The sequence below is a fragment of the Hemicordylus capensis genome, chromosome 6, assembly GCF_027244095.1.
Source record: "Hemicordylus capensis ecotype Gifberg chromosome 6, rHemCap1.1.pri, whole genome shotgun sequence".
In the NCBI taxonomy this organism is placed as follows: domain Eukaryota; kingdom Metazoa; phylum Chordata; class Lepidosauria; order Squamata; family Cordylidae; genus Hemicordylus; species Hemicordylus capensis.
Window position 1 is genome coordinate 16,007,554 of NC_069662.1, and position 17,921 is coordinate 16,025,474.

Sequence of the window (17,921 nt, forward strand, 5' to 3'; positions counted from 1 at the left end):
TGCGACTTGCCTGAACGGAGGCATTTTGCTGCTGTTGAGCAGCTAGGCTGGAAAGCGCCATGGAGGAAGCTGGCAGAGGCAGGGGGGGGAATCTGCTACTCGAAGCAGGATTGCCACTATACAGTCTTCGCCTGTAGTGGAATCATGGCCACTGTGGTAATGTAGTGGTTAGAGTGCCAGACTAGGCCTGAAAAGACCCAGGTTCAAATTGCCACTCAGCCATGAGACTCACTGGTGACCTTGGGCCAATCATTCTCTCTCTCAGACTAATCTACCTTATAGGGGTTTTGTGAGCATAAAATGGGGAGGGGAGCCATGTAGTTCGTCCAGGGTTCCTTGGAAGAAAGGTGGGATACAAATATAACAAAGAATTCCAATCAAAATGCTCTGGTGTGGGCTTCCCAGTCTCATTTCTCTCTGCTTTGTTTCCATTGCCCTCAGATCGGATTGGGTCCTCATTGGGCTTTTCTCTCCCTTTCCTTCCTTCTAGCTTGGGTTTTTCAACCGGCAGTACAAGCAGATGATGGACGAGGCATCAGCTGGGGGCAATGAGGGGGCTGCCCCTCCCCAAGGCAGCTGCCCTGACCCCAGCCAGGATGCTATTAAAGGATAACCGGCCCCACAACCCAGACTAGTTGACCCCACAACCTTCTCCAGGGCATCCTGCACAGCACTATCAGCCAGATGGGACCACTATCCTGAACCAGAAGGGATCCAGAATACTGCTGAAATCTGCTTCCTCTCTTATGTTTTCCCTGCATTGAAAGGGTTTTGATGTCAGGAAATGACTTGCTTCTTGTGTGTGAGATTGTCACGTGCGAATTGCACACTTGCTGAGAAGTTGCACCCAAGTGAGATTTCCCCATGCTTCTGCATACATGTGGGATTGTCACAGGTGACAACCTACACCCCAAAAGCAGATAAATGTATCTACAGAAGTGATTTCTGTGCAGAATAATATGTATGATGTGGCTTTAAAAAGAGGGAAATTTGGATTCTAATCCCTTGGGAAAGTGAGGATCAATCACTTTTTGAAGAAATGTTAGCTGGGACAGGGGTGGGGGGGGGAGAGAAAAGCTCTTGCATCATACCCAACATTCGAAATTGACAGGTGTCTGTATTTTGCAAATTTGAATACTGCAAGAGTGAGGAATCTAAAGTCTGGTATAATATAGTCCTACTCCTTATGGAGACAGCCGTGTGAAAAAGCATATAGGCAGTGTCTGGTCTAATCTTCTGTGCAAAGAGTTGCCACCTGAATAGGTCTCATGGATATTTATTTCACTGCCGATCCCACTGCTTCTTGGGTTGTATACACATATACACTGTAAACTGATTAATCATTATGTGGTGCAAAGTACAAATACTTTGAAACGTTAGGACCTTAGTAACCACACACTTAGAAAATGTGGCAATACGAATGAATTGAAATCTGACTGGACAAACAGATTTATTTATTTTTATTTTTTATTTTACTTTTTTGTGCCACTTGGTAACAGTGACCTGGTAAAAGGAACTTCAGTGGCTTTGCACATCTTAAATTGAATGTGAGGTCACTCTACACCAGAGCTGCTTAACTTCGACCCTCCTGCAAATGTTGGCCTACGACCCCCATAATCCCTGGCCTTTGGCCAATGCAGCTAGGGATTATGGGAGTTGTAGTCCAAAAACATCAGAGCAGGGGCTAAGTTAAGCAGGCCATCTCTACACTATAATCTGCTGACCCTCAGCTGCCTCACGATGTATCTTAGCTCACTGGAAATGTGGCAGAAGGTTGACCCTTTTTCCTCTGTTCTTCAACCCACCCTCAGTATTTGTATTTTCTACTACCAGTTTGTATTACCAGGAAACTGATTGAAAAAAAGACTTTGCATTTTAAATTTTTATTGACTTTTACAATAAAACAACACTTCTATCTTATCGCCGAAAGTTTAATTCTCCCAGAGTTCAATGATCCGCCATCTTCATCTAACTGGTGCACTTTCTCATAGACATTATTCACTACCAATCAACAGTTCAATTCTTTCTTTAGCTTAACTCTCTCAGGATAACGAACAAAATTACCCCAACAATTTTGCTTTTTAGGCTTTTAAGCTTTTAACCATCAGTTCAGTTCTTAAGCTCCAGCATTTGATGCTCAAACTGAATTCCCAACCTTAATTTATGGCTGGCAGACTTTTGCAAGAACTTCACAGCAGCGGCTTGACTTCCATCCACTCAATACAACAACAACAACAGACAGAATTTCAGCAATTTATCACTGACCACGCTTCAGGGTGAGCTTCTTGATCTTTAACCATTAATTATAATCCAAACTGAAATAAATCAGGTGCCAGGCAGACTTCTGTCCATAGATTTCCGAAGGAGGGTCCAGCCATCTGTTACCCAACCCCCACCGCTCAGCTTAAATCAAAGCTGTGCCTTCCAGCACAGCACTTGAGATAAGGAGCAGGCTCAGGGGTATACAGGTGGGCAATCTTCATCCATACCCTTTAATCCGGGGTGGGGGGGGGTACGAAGACTAAAAAAAACCCCAAAATAACTCCTCCTCGATCTCCCCTGTCGGGAAGCATGCAGCCTCGTCGGCAGTCCAACTGGAAGACCCGATTGAAAAAACACTTTGAAGTCTGTTTTTATTGTCTCCAAGTTGGGAGATCCGTCCCAATGTAATGGTGAAGATATGGAAGGGCCTATTTTTCCTCTGCCCAATGGCAGAAAGAGGACACAGCAATGGCTCAGTGGTGTCTACCTGCCTCTTCATAGCCTGTGGGCAGAGGGTTGGTGTGAGGGTTGTGGAAGAGGGTGTGGTTTCCATCATTCCAAATTAAAGGGAATAACAAACAAGGGTTTATATCATCTCTGAATTCATTGTTCCAGAAAAATACAAAAAGCGTCCCTTCCTTAATGACATAAACACCAGCTGCAATTGGTGATGCACCTCACTTCATGCACTGGTTTGAAGCTGAACCAGTTCAGTGGCTAAAGGGCAGCATGGGACAGGGACAGTAAGCAGCATCTTTAAAAGTGAGGACAGCAGGTTCTTACTGCTCCATGCAGCTTCATACTGTGGCAATGCTGCCTCCCTATCACCCTTCATGTGGCGGCGCTGACACACACATGGCCACCACGCATGCACGACAACCATTTATGTGGTTAGCATTGGGTTTGCTGACCAGGTACGTGGCTGCCACACTTGCACAGCGGCCATGAGCATGCCAGCACCACACTGCCACTGCACGGGGGCTGATGGGGGTGCTCTGCCACAGCAGGAAGCTGCATGGAACAGCAGTGGAACAGGTACGGACCTGCTGTCCTCACAAGTGCAGCTTGCCCCACCCCCACCCCCGGTGCTTCACTCGACCCACCAAACCGGTTCGCCTTCGAACCGAGGTTTCTGTACATCCCTAAATAAGACCGTTCTTTTTGCATATACCAGTTTATTTAAATTAATGGACATTTGAAAGAAATTATTCATGTTGCTTTTTAAGCATGCTTCTCTTCCTCCTCCACCATCACTACTAATTTTTTTTTTTTTAAAGCAAGCTAATTGATCAGGCCTGGATTAAAAGACACCAGCCAGCCTCTGCCTTGCATCTGCACCCAAATGAAGAATCCATCCATTGTCTTTCCAACTCACTGATCTTGGTTTATTGAAATCAGATTCTATAAACCCACTTCAAACCATGGTTTTGTATCTTGATTTCTTCTGGGGAACCCACTCTTGGTTTGTTTCTAACATAAATTGGAAGTAAAATGCCCTGGAAGCTCATGCAAGCAGGGGACGGGGAACGTGTGCACTCCCAATGGTCGGGGACATCACATGGAACCAAGTTTTAACTGTGTTTCCATGGGAGGTCTGAACCAGACCAATAATTATAAATGAAACTAAATATATTTAAGCATTTTGAATAGGAATAGCCAGCTGGAAACCAAATAGATTTTAAAAAACAAAAACCCGAAGAAACACATGCCCCCAGGATTCTGGTTTTATGTGGGATCTCCATCCATTTCTGTTAGAGTTGTAACAACTGAATGCAGGGATGACTCCAAGTGGTAGCAAGGAGCAACAGATGTTCCCCCCTCCTAAAAAATTTTCCCTCTCCCCTTTTCACTCCCCCATCCACCAAACTTCACACCAAAGTTTCACAAACAATACAGTCATAGTATATCATGGTCCCACAGCTTGAATTAATTGTTTTGAAAGGCCTCTGTTATTTAAACAGAGGCCTTTCATCTACTCACCCCTCTATCCCAACCAGAACTAGCAGCAGAAGCCAGTATAGCCAGGCAGGTAAGAGACTCCTCCAGCCTCCCAGGAGCCAGGCCAACCCCTTTGCTTCTTTCCTAGCCAGTAACAGATTGGTTTCTGGGAGAACATGAAGAGACCACGTAACACCGGTTTTGAAAGAACTGCACTGGTTGCCGATAGGTTTCCAGGTGAAATACAAAGTGCTGGTTATTACCTATAAAGCTTTTAACGGCTTGGGACCAGGCTATTTCAGAGAGAGCCTCCTTTGTCATGAACCCTCCCGCCTTTTACAATCTTCAGGAGAGGTCCAGTTATGGTTGCCACCAGCTCGTCTGGTGATGACTCAGGCAGGACTGGGCTTTCTCTGTGGCTGCCCCTGGGCTTTGGAATATGCTCTCTGCTGGAATAAGAGCTTCTTCTCCTCTGTTTGTTTTCAGGAAGACCCTCAAAGCCCTTCTTTTTCTTGCAAGCTTTTAATTAGAATTTTAATAATTTGTTGTATATTGTTTTTATCGTGCTTTATGTATTTTAACCTGGGGTTTTAAATGTTGGGATTTGTAGACCGCCTAGAGATTCACATATCAGGCAGTATAACAATATGAAACAATAAAATAACTAGAGACCATGTGTTCAGCAGGGTGCAGGGCCACTTCCCCTCAGGAGTGCAGCAAGGTTTGAGTGAACCCTGGGACAAAAAGTGAAGATGGGTCCCTGCTCTCCCACCTCCCCACCTTCTTCAGAGAGACAGAAGGGGGCAGAACAAAGAGCAAGCTGTCACGCAGCTTGTGGTGGGCCCCCTCTCCCTCAGGATCCCAGGGACATTTGTCTCCCCCCACGCCCACAACTTTGTTCAATTATAGCTACAGCCCTACCTCCCCTGCAGATTTCAGCTGGCTTAGTACTGACCTCTGACATCAGATGTGGTGGGCTTGGTCTAGTTCCCAAACAGGGCCACGCGGTGCCCCATTCGGGAGTTAGATTGAGGCCAGCGCTGCATTTGGATCATGGCCAGGAGCAGCTTTCCCTGCCTAAAGGCAGGAAGAGCTGCTCCTGGTCATGCTGCAAATGCAGCGCTGGCCACCTAATTCCCGGATGGCGATGCGTGGCCCCATTTGGAAGCTAATCCACCCCCCTACCCCGTGTCTGACGTCAGATTTAAGGGGAGTGTCAGGGCCATGAGGTGCGGTAGCCTGGGTTCTTTGAACCCGGTCGTCCAGTGGTGGCTACGTCCCTGACTGCTGCATCTCAATATTTAATTGGCCATTGAAGAATCTAAATGGCTCCAGGAAAACTGGCACTGAGGTCATGGGAGACATATTAGCTACAATGCTGGGAAGATAAAGGAGATCTGAAATGCTCCTGTTTATATCCCTCTGATCCCCCCAAAACAAGGGGCATTGTTGAATTATCTTTCTTTCGTGCAGCTATCAGCCAAGCTTTCTCTGCTTGAAGAAAGAAATGTATCCTTCCAATGGGGCAAACCTCAGAATATTCAGAAAACCAGCTTCACCCATCACTAGGGATGTGCACAAACCTGGTCGGAAGCCCTTTTACAGGCCTCCAAACAGGTTTGAAACACTGGCGGTTCGGAGTACAGAATACCAGAGTACAGAGAATTCTGCCAGAGTACAGAATACAGGCTGCAGGCTTTAATCACCTTCTATTGTATAGCAGAAAGGTGAACTATTCATTTACCCTTGAGAGAAGTAGTAGTATTGGCAACTTAATCTACTAAAACTTGGATTGATTAATCAGTGGGGGGCTACTTTTTTAAAGCAGGGTTGTCAGTTTAAAGTCAAACATTAATTTGTTTTGAGCAGACTATTTTGATTCTGATATAGAAGTAGTCTTCTCTTCCAGAGTAGTAACTTCTCTCCATGAAATTGTAAGTTTCCTCTTCTTTCCTTTGGTTTTTATTCATTTGCTTGCTTATATACCACTTTTCAATCAAAACAAGTTCTCAAAGAAAGTTACATAGCAAAAGGAATAAGAAAATGGTCCCCTGTCCACAAAGGGTTCACAGTCTTTAAAATGACACAAGAAAGACACCAGCAAACAGTCAATGGAAAAAACGCTATGCTGGAATTCTCTTCACCTAAGTATAAAAGAGCCATCAGCAACTGGTGCCTGTTTTCCCACTTAGCAGGGTCTGTAACAGTGCAAGCACAGCCATCTTTTGTTGTTGTTTACGATAAAGAAAAAGAGGCAGTCAGGGGATGATAAAGGAGAGGTAGTAGAAGAAAAGGGGGCAAGAAAGAAAGCGGGGGGGGGGGGGGCGGTTTGTAGGCCGCATTTGCATGTAATGTGGAACTGCACTTGAACAGGCCTGCAGTTTGGCTGGCGTTACATCCAAATGTGGGGAACCACAGTCGGGTGCGGAGACAAAACTGAAAAACAGGAAGTGCCTGAAGTTAAGTCATTGTTAGCGCAGCACCAAAGTGCTACTTTTAAAGGATGCATATAACGTGTAGTAACTGTGAATTGCCAGGGGTTTTTTCACACATGGCTCTATGCCTCGGGGTATCTGAAGAGTGAATCTGCTTGGCAGCAGATTCGAGCCATTTTAATCCGAGGGATTAGATGGACCATTCACATAGCCATCAGCACCTCCATCAACACTTTCAGAGAGAGCAGGAGTTTTCCCCCAAAAGCTGCTGGAAACAGAGCATTTTTTAACCCTAGACATAACTCAGGCTAAGCCAGAATTTGCAGCCTCCCTTCGGAGAAAAACAAAGCCCTGTCTGTCCTGGTACCTGACAGCCTGCAGGGAGGTTGGGTTGAATCCAGCAAATATGTGGACTGGCACACTCCAATCAGGAGTGGATTTAGGGGGAAAGCCCTGTCTGTAAAACCTCCAGGAGCAAAGCTGAATAATGCCATTGGCTGTACGAATGACACCTTTTGCCGCCCTCCTGATGTCGCTGAAAGTGCTATGAACTCCCTTGTAAGGACTCCCCACCTCCAGCCTAAGTGTTGCAAAACTATGTTCAATCTCTGTTGGAAAAACTCAGGGTCGCTCACTCTCTTTTACCATAAGAGAGATACCAGACAGAGAAAGCTCTTCCTGATTCTGCTGTTTTTCTCCCCAACTAAGAGTACACTGACCAAACGGCAAGTCATCAAGCTCAGCTTGGCGCCCCCTTCAGATTGGCACCCTGGACATCCGTCCAGCTTGCCCAAGCCTAAGGCTGGCCCTGAGTTTTGTACAGCAGATGTCAAGATAGGGGAATCAATGTCGATTGTGAACAGTCCTGCCTCCTTCGCTTGAGATTGTGCTTCTTCTGTGAGGGTTCCAGACAATATTAATTAGCAGTGCTCCATTACCTGTGCACTTCTGATGTTGCTGAGGCAGATAAAGAAATCTCCGCTCCTGAGCTCTCTAACAGAACCTTGGATTCTATTCTCTTTAACCTTGGGAAAGTGGGGGTCAATCATATACTAAAAAAATGTTAGTGGGGGAAAGAAAAGGTATTGGATCTTATCCAGCATTACGAATTGACAGGTGTCTGTATTTTGCAAATTTGATTGCTGCATTAATATGATGTCTGTTATAAAAATTTCAGATTTTAAAAAACCATGTTTCTAGCCCTTATGGATGTAGCAATGTGAGAAAGAATGTAGGCAGTATCTGGTCTACTCTAATCTGCTGTGCAAACAGTTGCTGCCTGAATAGTTCTCATGGATATTTATTTCACTCACAATCCCACTGCTTCTAGGGTTTTATAGTCTTAAGGCTGCATATAGGTGGAAATTGCATAAACATTATGTGGAGCAAAGTATAAATATATTAAAACATCAGGGACCTTAACTACAAACATAGGAAATGTGGCAATATTAATGAAACCCAGCTTCCTGTTTGGGATGTGAAATCTGACTGGACAAACAGATGGTGGCAGTTAGTGGTGATGGCCTGGCAAAAGGAACTCCAAGGGGATTGCCCAATCCTAAATCGAATCCCGCATTCTTGGACAAAAGCTACGCTACACTCTAATCCACTAGTCCTCAGCTTCCTCCCAGTGCATCTTAACTCACTGAAAATGTCGGAGAAGGTGACACATTTTTCCCCATTCCTTTACCCGCTCCCTACATTTGGATGTTGTATTGCCAATTTATAATACCAGGTCAATGCACTGGAACTCCATCTCCAACAAGATGAAGTTATAGAGATGGCTAGGCGGGTGGGAAATACTCTTCACTGTGCCAAATCACTCTCTTCGGTACCCCAAAACCAACCTCCTGAAAACCAGGCTGTTCAGTCTAAATCCTTCCAGTCCAAATCTTCTCATATGGCACTGCCCCAGAAAGTGGCAGCACAAGAAAGGAGGAGATATTAATGCGTTTGATGTGAAGACTCTGCCCACAAAGCCAATTTTGCTCACCGTCCTGCATGAAAGGTCACTTGTAACAGGTACAAAAAAAGAGGACACTTTGCTATGGTTTGCAAGTCTGCTGTCTACTCCATTACTGATTCACTACATAAGGATGAGGCAGATGAACACGTCCTGACAGCGTTTTAAGCATAACAGACTCAGAGCCTGCTTCTTCACATTGAGAAGGTATGCTTAATTGCCATGAAATGTGAATGCTGGCTGATTCTGGTTCTCCGTATTCTATCATTTCCCAACTGCTTTACAAGAAACTCCTTACTACATCAGATCTAGGGATGTGCACGGAACTGGTTCCATGCATTCCCAGGAGGGAGGGGGGGCTAAAGTATTACCCTTACAGGGAGGGTACCTCCTTGCCCTGCCACTTCCCCCCCACTGGCGCTCTCCCCAAAAGTGTGGACATGGGGCTACAGTGTTCCTTCATGCTTTTGGGGAGAGTGGGAGAGTGCTATGGGGGGAGTGACAGGGCAGGGATGGGCAGGTAGGAGGCACCCTCCTGTCACTTAAAATAACGCCCCCCCAGCCTCTAAACCAACTCAAATGCCAGCATTTTGAACCGGTTTGGCACTCCAGAAAAGGAGCACTGAACCAGATCTCTAATCAGATCTCCACCTGCAGCCTTCACACAATCACCCATGGCGAAATGGAGGTTCCCTATTGCCAAAACTGTCCTGAAATACAAAGGATATACTGAAGGGAAAATATATGTGTCACAAAAAGGAGTCTCAATATTGGGCTGGAAACACATGGATTGTGTTAGACCCCAACCACAGAACCTGTATTACAGATGATAGAGCATCCATATGCTGATTTCTCTGATGTTTTTGCTGATATACCTGGCACTTCCATACATTTCAAACATGAAATTCAGATGAGGGCAAATGCAAAACAAAGTGAGGAATGTACCCATAGCATTGCGCCAACCACTTAGGGAGGAGCTCTTAAGACTACAACAGGCTGACATCATAGAGCCTGTTAATTCATCAGAATGGGTATCTCTCATTGTTCTTGTGAGGAAATCAAATGGTACACTTCAAATGTGCGTAGATTTAAGGCGTGAAGTCCAACATGGTAGTGGATTGTCATCCACTACCTAATATCAATGAAATGCTTACTCTGAAAGAGGCCTCCGTGTTCACAACTTTTGACTTTTCTTTGGCCTATCTTCAAATTCCTCTGCTCAAACATTCTTGCAAATACACAGCCTTCTTTACCCTGATGGCCTTTTTCAATGCAAAAGACTGCCCTTTGGATTAGCCTCTGCAGCTTCGATGGTGCATGCAGGTTTTGGTTCTACGGATGGCATTACTTACTTTCAGGATGATATTTTAGTGTATGGCAAAACCATTGAGGAGCATTATGCTAAACTGGCAGAAGTCTTAAGAAAACTCCAACAGCATGGACTTACTACCTCTGCAGAGAAATGTTGGTTTTGCACTCAGAGTGTACATCCCCAAACAGACTTGGTGAAAGCTATTCGGGAAGCACCAGAGCCACGTAACAAGGTTGCACTTTGATCATTTTTATGACTCTGTGAGTATTGCTTGTGCTGTATCTGACAAGTCACAGAAGACTATTGCCACCCCCTTGACTCCTGTCAAGTTTCCCAGTGTGTGTGTGGTGGCCATTTGCATGTGGCGGCATGTGCATGGCAGTGGCCATGTGTGTGATGCTGCCGTGTGCTGTGATGCTGCCGTGTGCTGCCGTGACGCTGCTGGGAGCACTGTAGCTGCTGTGTGTGGCCTTTCGCAAAGCAAGCATCATGCCCGGAAAAGCTGTGAGGCAGCAGAGGAGCAGGTAAGGACCTGTTAACCTGGTTTTAAAAGGTACCCCTCCCCACCCCACCAAACCAGGTCGGTGCCCAAGCAGGTTCGGCATTCCCTAAGAAAGTAGCATCCCTACTACAAACAAGGTGATCCAATTCATGGCTGCAATTTTTGCAAGAGAAGGTCTTCCTAAAGAACTGGTGACCGACAATGATTCATTTTACCCATTTGAAATTGAACAATATTGCATAACCATGGACTCAGGGGTGTAGCTATAACTGAGCAGATAGGTTCAAAGAACCTGGGCCCTGAACTCCTGAGAGCCCACCAGCTCCACCCCTTCCTATCTTCTTCATTATCTCCCTCACACCAAGGGACTGTGGATGATCTCCCCTAGCTACGCCCCTGCATGGGATGAAACACAAGACACTTTCCTTGTACCATCCTAAAGGGAGTGGCTTAGTGGAAAGAATGAACAGATTAATGAAAGAAAGTTTACAACTGGCTACTATGCATCCACAATCCTAGAAAGAGACAATCTGTGAAACTCTATTTGCTTATTGAACTACTCCTCATTCCCCTACAAGAAAATCACCCTTTGAAGTGCTGAGAGGATGCAAAGCTACCACCAAACTTACACAATGGAAAGAACTGATAGGGTTTTCCATGCCATCTGACTCTGAGGATGCAGAGATTTATGGTTGGGTAAGGGAGAAGCACTAAAATACAAATTGTATGTGGATCAGAAATGGGGTGCGAAACAGCAAACATTTCAGGTGGGGGGCTTTGTTTGAGTATGGCTGCCTTATAACATGAGAAAGGGATATTCCTGATATTCTGGACCAAAACAAATAGTCAAAATCCAAGGAGATTCTGTTATATTGGATGATGGAAAGAAATGGAACAGTTTGAGGCTTTCCAACATGCATACTATGAGACAAGAGGGAAGGGAGTCTGGTCTCGAGAGAGGAACTGGAGAGGACTTTGATCTTGCCTCCAGTTTTGACCTCATGGGGAGGCTGATGAAAGTGATGGACAATCCTCTTTACCAGAATGAACATCACTAACAGCTCCTGTGCTAGAGAACCCAAGAGTTAGGAGAAGTGTGCATGACAGGAAACCACCTAAAAGACTTCAAGACTTTGTCACTGAATTTTAAATCAATTAAATTCTGTTTGTTATAAAGGGGAGAGGGATGGGTTGTATTATATTCAGTATCTTTTATGTTTTGTTGTTCAGAAGTTTGTCCTGATGGGGATCCTGTAGAGAGAGTGTGGAGAAAATGGAGTTGTTTCTGAATAAACTCTTAGTTAAATCTATATAAGATTACTTTGTGTTTGTGAGGCAAGCAGCTATAAAACTCTTCCTCCTTCTGTTGTCCTCCTATTTTGAATTTTAAATTGCAAACTCAAGAGGGCAGGGATCTTTCCTCTTCTTTTCCATACAGTGTCATGCACACCGCTGGTAGTATTAATTAATTAATCGCACCTAATGCAGAGAAATATTGGCATGGATGCATCTGAAAATCAGTTAAACACATCTTGCATTTGTGACATGATAAGAAGGTGTGGCCTTTGTTTCATTTCATCTTTAAGCAATAGGGGTTGGTGATGAAGAAATTGTCTGCTTTGATCTCTCCTGCAATCAAAACCACTCATGCTCCTGATTCAGCTTCTCCTTTTAGACTTTCTTTCACATCCCCCTTTTTTTGGCAAAGGTCTCTAACTTGCTTGATTCACCTGACATCTATTCCATATATTGCCATGGTGTAGAAACCCACTGTGGGTCCTCCCAACCATCCTCCAGTTATCCAGGACACCCACACTGTTAGCACTCAGCCAGAGATGGATTCCTTCTCACTCCTCTTCTGTTTCTCTGCTGTTGGTAAGTACCTCCTTAGGGCTTGGGGGCTGGATTTGGTATGTGTATGTTTTTAAGGCTAGAAGCTCTCCTCACATAGAGTAACCAAGAACGACAAAGATAAGCAGTAAAGTTTTGAAGATGCAACTTGAAAAAAATATCTAATCCTTGGAAAAGAATATTCACTCCAACTGCACTGAGATGGGTGTTTGTACTACAGAAGTCAAGTTGTATAGCAGAAAGGTGAACTATAAGTTTCATCGTCGTCATCGTTGTCATCATCATTATCATCATTAATTGACAGATCAAGCAACTAACATTTGGATTGATTAATTAGCAGGGGTTATTTTTAATTAGCAGGGCTGTGAGTTTAAAGGCACACATTAATTTTTGAAGAGCAGACTGTTTTAGTTCTGATTAAACATTCCAGCATTGAATAGTAACTTCAGCTCATGCAATTTTCTCATATTTACTTGGGCATTATCTATTTATTTACTGCTTTTCTCTACCACCACCAGCTCTCAAAGAAGTTTACATTGCAAAAGGAATAAGAAAACAGTCCTCTGTCATAACGGGGCTCACAGTTAAACAAATTGCTACTGGAAGGAAAGCTATCCTGTGATGTTCTCCCCCTGCTAAATATCAGAGAGCCACCACTAACAGGTGCCAGTTTGCCCAATTAGTAGGGGTTGTAGCTTTTGCTGTTGTTTAAGATAAGGAAAAAGAGGCAGGCCAGGGGAAGATAGGGGAGAATGGTTGTAGAAGGAAAGGGGGCAAGAGAGAACGAGAGACTCCTTTCATGCATTCATATCCAATGATATGTTTCCATGAACAAAACTACTGCCTTTTATAAACATATTTCTATCTGTCTATCTATCATATTTCTATATCACCCCATATAAAATTTCTGGACGGTCTAAAGTCATGTCAGGTATCATGGTGAAGAGCCAATAATATACCTAATTACCCTGAAATAGTCCTTGATTGCCATTTGAGTGAGGGTTTGGTATGTTGGTGGGCCTGTAGGTGGAACTTTGATTATTAACACTTTTGGAGAGCACCAGTCTCTTACAGGTTATCCTGTTTCTATTGTGTTCCTAGCAAGGATCCGGAGGATTATTAGCAGGGCCATCCCTAGGATAAATAGCAACCTGGGTGAGAAGTGCCTTCAGCAGCCCCCCTCCCCATGGGTTGTTTCTCAGTGTTGCCAAATTGTGTGGCTTGTGCAGGATTGAGAAACCCAGTAATGTAAGAAGCCCTACTATTGTTACCAGGCTTTCTCAGCAATGCCCATGAAAAGATCCCAGAGCTGCAATGATTTGCTCTTTTGCTACCGGTTCTCTCCCGCTACACTTCTGGGAGTCCACTGAAGTTCCACAGGAGGTTTTACAGACAGGGCTTTTTCCTCGAATACACTCCTGATTGGAGTGTGCCAGTCCATATATTCTCTGGATTGAGCCCAACCTCCCTGCAGGCTATCAGGGACCTGAACAGGGGCTTTGTTTTTTTCAAAGGCAGGCTGCGAATTTTGGCTTAGCCCGAGTTATGTCCGAGGTAAAATAATCCTCCATTTCCAGCAGCTTTTGAAAAAAAACTCCAGGGCTTCTGCTTTCTCTGAAGGTGTTGATGGAGGTGCTGATGGCTATGCGAATGGTCCATCTAATCCCTCGAATTAAAATGGCTCGAATCTGCTGCCCCAAGGCATAGAGCCATGTGTGAAAAACTTCCAGCCCTTCTGCCATGTCTTTTTCGGTTTTCTTTGCTCTCCCCAGGTCTTTCTCTCCATCTAGCTATCTCTCTCTTACCATATGAGATAAATCAGGCAAAGAGAGCTCTTTCCTGATTCTATTTTAGGAAAGCGGAAATAGAAGCTCGCCTGGAGAAGAGAGGAGGGGGATTCCATTTGTGGAGGAGGGACTACCGTCTAGCTGGGCACCCCTCAGAGTGAGAGTCTGGGCTTCTTGCCTGGCTGCCCCTTCCCCTTTTGCCCCCTCCTGATTCAATCTGCCTCCCTCACCCCTGGACTGGTTGAGGTGTTGTGGTGCCTTGCAGGACCGAGGCCAAGCCCAGGCTGACTTGGCAGTTTTCTTCCTGGTTCCACCGGCCGGGCTTTATAAGGAAGCTGCCAGTGGCGGCGAGCCCACCACCAAAGGGGTGACACCAAAGGGGGTTGCCCCTTTGGGGGAGCCGCTTCAGGGGAGTAATGAGGGCAAGGGCCAGAAATTCTGGCCTGTTTTTTATATAAGGGAATCACCTTTGGAGCTGAACCTTCGGGGTGGGTGTTGAGGGGAGGTTCTGTTGTGGGAGGAGGTTTTGGGTTAGAGGGTTGTTTTTATTGTACTGAGTTCAGCCAGGCCTGTTTGCAGATATGGGCTCTCTTGAGTGGGATATTGCGGGGGGTGCATCCAGTAATTCTGGGGCGGCTATTGCTGTAGTGCTGGGGAATAGAATAATTGGCATAGGCAGAACAGCTGGCCATTACAGGGGAAGGGAATCTAGTAATTTAGTAACTGTTTCCACTTCCAGCTGCTCTGTCAACTCTCAGGCCTTGGGGAGCAGCTCCAATTTCCCACAGAGGGCCTTGCTCCTCTGCAATGCCAGGTCAGTTCAGAATAAGACTGAAATTGTCCATCACTTGATCATGGACAAGGGAGCTGACCTGGCATGTATAACTGAGACCTGGTTGGGGGAGGTGAGTGGTCCAGTGTGGGCTCAGCTTCTCCCTCCAGGTTATTCTGTTGTGGAGCAGGTTAGGGGAAGTGGGCGGGAGGGGGGGTTGGAGTGGCTGTAGTCCATAATAATATCATTTCCCTTACCAGGGCCCCTGTGAGGCAGCTGACTTATATCGAGTGTGTATTTCTGAAGTGAGAACTAGGGATAGATTGGGGATTCTGTTGGTGTACCTTTCACCCCACTGCCCAACTGACTCCCTAACTGAGCTGTCTGAGCTGGTCGTGGAGTTGGTGTTGGAGTCTCCCAGGCTTTTGGTGCTGGGGGACTTCAATATCCACTTGGGGGCTGGCTTGTCTGGTGCAGCTCAGGAGTTCATAGCGGCCATGACAGCTATGGGCCTATCCCAACTAGTTTCTGAACCAACGCATGTTGCCGGCCACACACTCGATTTGGTCTTTTGTTTGGATCAGGAGGGTGTTCTGTGGGTGGGAGATCCAGTGGTTTCCCCATTGTCATGGACGGACCACTACCTGGTTAAGGTTGGTATCACAGCCACAATCCACTCCTGCAGGGGTGATGGACCAGTTAGGATGGTCTGCCCAAAAAGGCTGCTGGACCCAGTAAGGTTCCAAAAGGCCTTGGAGGGTTTCAGAGTTGGTGCTGCCAGTGATTCTGTCAATGCCCTGGTGGGAACCTGGAATAAGGAGCGTGCCAAAGCAATAGACATGATTGCTCCTAAGCGTCCCTCCAGACCTGCTTCAAAATTGGCTCCCTGGTATACTGAGCAGTTGCGAGGGTTGAAGCGGCTGGGTAGGTGACTGGAGCACAAGTGGAGGAGAACTCAGCTCGAATTTGACAGGATGCAGCATGTGTGAGCCACTTGAGGGCTTACACGAAGGGAGTGCATGCAGCAAAAACGTTCTGGTTGGCTCACATTGCTTCCACGGGTTCACATTCGGCGGAGTTATCCCGGGTAGTGAGGAGTTTAATTTCTACTCCTTCTGCTTCTAACCAGCTCCCGGAGATGCTCGGCTGTGATGTCCTCAGTGGATTCTTTGCGGATAAAACCTTCTGTATTCGGGCCGACTTGGATTCCACTTTTTCTGCAGGGTCTATGGAGGAGGTGTCCAGCAATCCTTCTTCCAGTGTTAGGTTGGATCCGTTTCAATCTGTCATTCCTGAGAATGTGGACAAGCTGCTTGGAGCAGTGCGGCCCGCCACCTGTTCTCTGGACCCCTGCCCGACTTGGCTGCTTCAATCTAGCAAGGAGATTATTCGAGGAGGCCTGATGAATATCATAAATGCATCGCTGAGGGAGAGTAAGGTGCCTCCATGCTTGAAGGAGGCAATAATTAATTAGATCTTTTCTTAAAAAGCCTTCCCAGGATCCCTCAGCGATGGATAGTTATAGGCCAATCTCTAATCTCCCCTGGTTGGGCAAGGTGATTGAGAGGGTGGTGGCTGAACAGCTCCAGGCAGTTCTGGAGGGAACTGATTATCTAGACCCATTTCAAACTGGCTTTAGAGTGGGCTATGGGGTTGAGTCAGCCTTGGTCCGCCTGTTGGATGACCTATGCCGGGGAATCAACAGAGGAAGTGTGACTCTTTTGGATCTCTTGGCGGCATTCGATACCATCGACCATGGTATCCTTCTGGATTGCCTGGGGGAGTTGGGGATAGGAGGCACTGCTTTGTAGTGGTTCCATTCCTATCTCTCGGGCAGATCTCAGATGGTGGAGCTTGGTGACAGTTGCTCTTCTAAATGAGAGCTGTTATATGGAGTCCCTCAGGGCTCCATTCTGACACCAATGCTTTTCAATATCTACATGAAACCGCTGGGTGAGGTCATCAGGAGATTTGGTGCTGGGTGTTATCAGTATGCTGATGACACCCAAATCTACTTCTCTCTTTCATCTGCTTCATCAGGAAATGACACTCATTCCCTAAATGTCTGCCTTTAGGCATTTAGGGATAACACCCAGCATTAATAGGCTGGATGAGGGATAACAAATTGAAGCTGAATCCAAGCAAGACGGAGGTGCTCATTGTAGGGGTTCAGAATCGGAGGGATGAGTTAGATCTCCCTGTGCTGGATGGGGTCACACTCCCCCGGAAGGAGCAGGTACGAAGCTTGGTGGTACTCCTGGATCCAGACCTCACCCTGGTATCTCAGGTGGAGGCTGTGGCCAGGAGTGCTTTTTATCAGCTTAGGCTGATTCGACAGCTGCATCCATTCCTTGAGGAGGATGACCTCAGAACAGTGGTGCACCAGCTGGTAACCTCCAGGCTTGACTACTGTAATGCTCTCTACATGGGGCTGCCTTTGTACATCGTTCGGAAACTTCAGTTCTTTCAAAATGCAGCAACCAGGCTGGTCTCCAGGGCAACTCGGAGAGACCATATTATGCCTGTTTTGAAACAGCTGCACTGGCTGCCAATATGTTTCCGGGCAAAATACAAAGTGCTGGTTATTACCTTTAAAGCCCTGAATGGCTTAGGTCCAGGTTAACTTAGAGAGCGCCTTCTTCGGTCTGATCCCCACCACATGCTAAGATCATCTAAGGAGGTCCGTCTCCAGTTGCCACCGGCTCGTCTGGTGGTGACTCAGGCGGGCCTTCTCTGTAGCTGCTCCTAGACTGTGGAATGCACTCCCTGCAGAAATCTGTAATTTGAATTCTTTATTGGCATTTAGGAGAGCCCTAAAGACCTACCTGTTCGGCCTGGGCTTCCAGGGTTTTAAAATTGTTTTAAAGGGTTCTTAATATATCGGGGGGGGGGGAGATAAGGTTTTGAATTGTTTTATTTTTTTTAACTGGTTTATTGTATTTTTTAAAATTTTTGTTTTCGATCGATTGATTGATTTTAACTGTTTTGTGGTATTTGTAAACCGCCCTGAGCTACTCTGTAAGGGCGGTCTAGAAATCGAATAAAAAAATAAATATTTGATCCCCAGCTAAGAGGACACTTACCAAATAGCAAATCATC

At 45.8% G+C, this 17,921-nt stretch overlaps 1 protein-coding gene across 2 annotated transcripts in view; it reads left to right on the forward strand.

The window, feature by feature from the left end:
- The window catches only part of LOC128330236 (integrin alpha-X-like), a 62,783-nt gene extending 60,863 nt beyond the window's left edge, over positions 1 to 1,920 (forward strand). For both annotated transcript variants that reach the window (XM_053262750.1, XM_053262751.1), the window contains one exon: positions 491 to 1,920. In XM_053262750.1, the coding sequence (XP_053118725.1) occupies positions 491 to 613 (123 nt within the window). In that variant the 3' untranslated portion in view covers positions 614 to 1,920. The remainder of the gene's footprint in view (positions 1 to 490) is intronic.
- Positions 1,921 to 17,921: the final 16,001 nt, after the last annotated feature.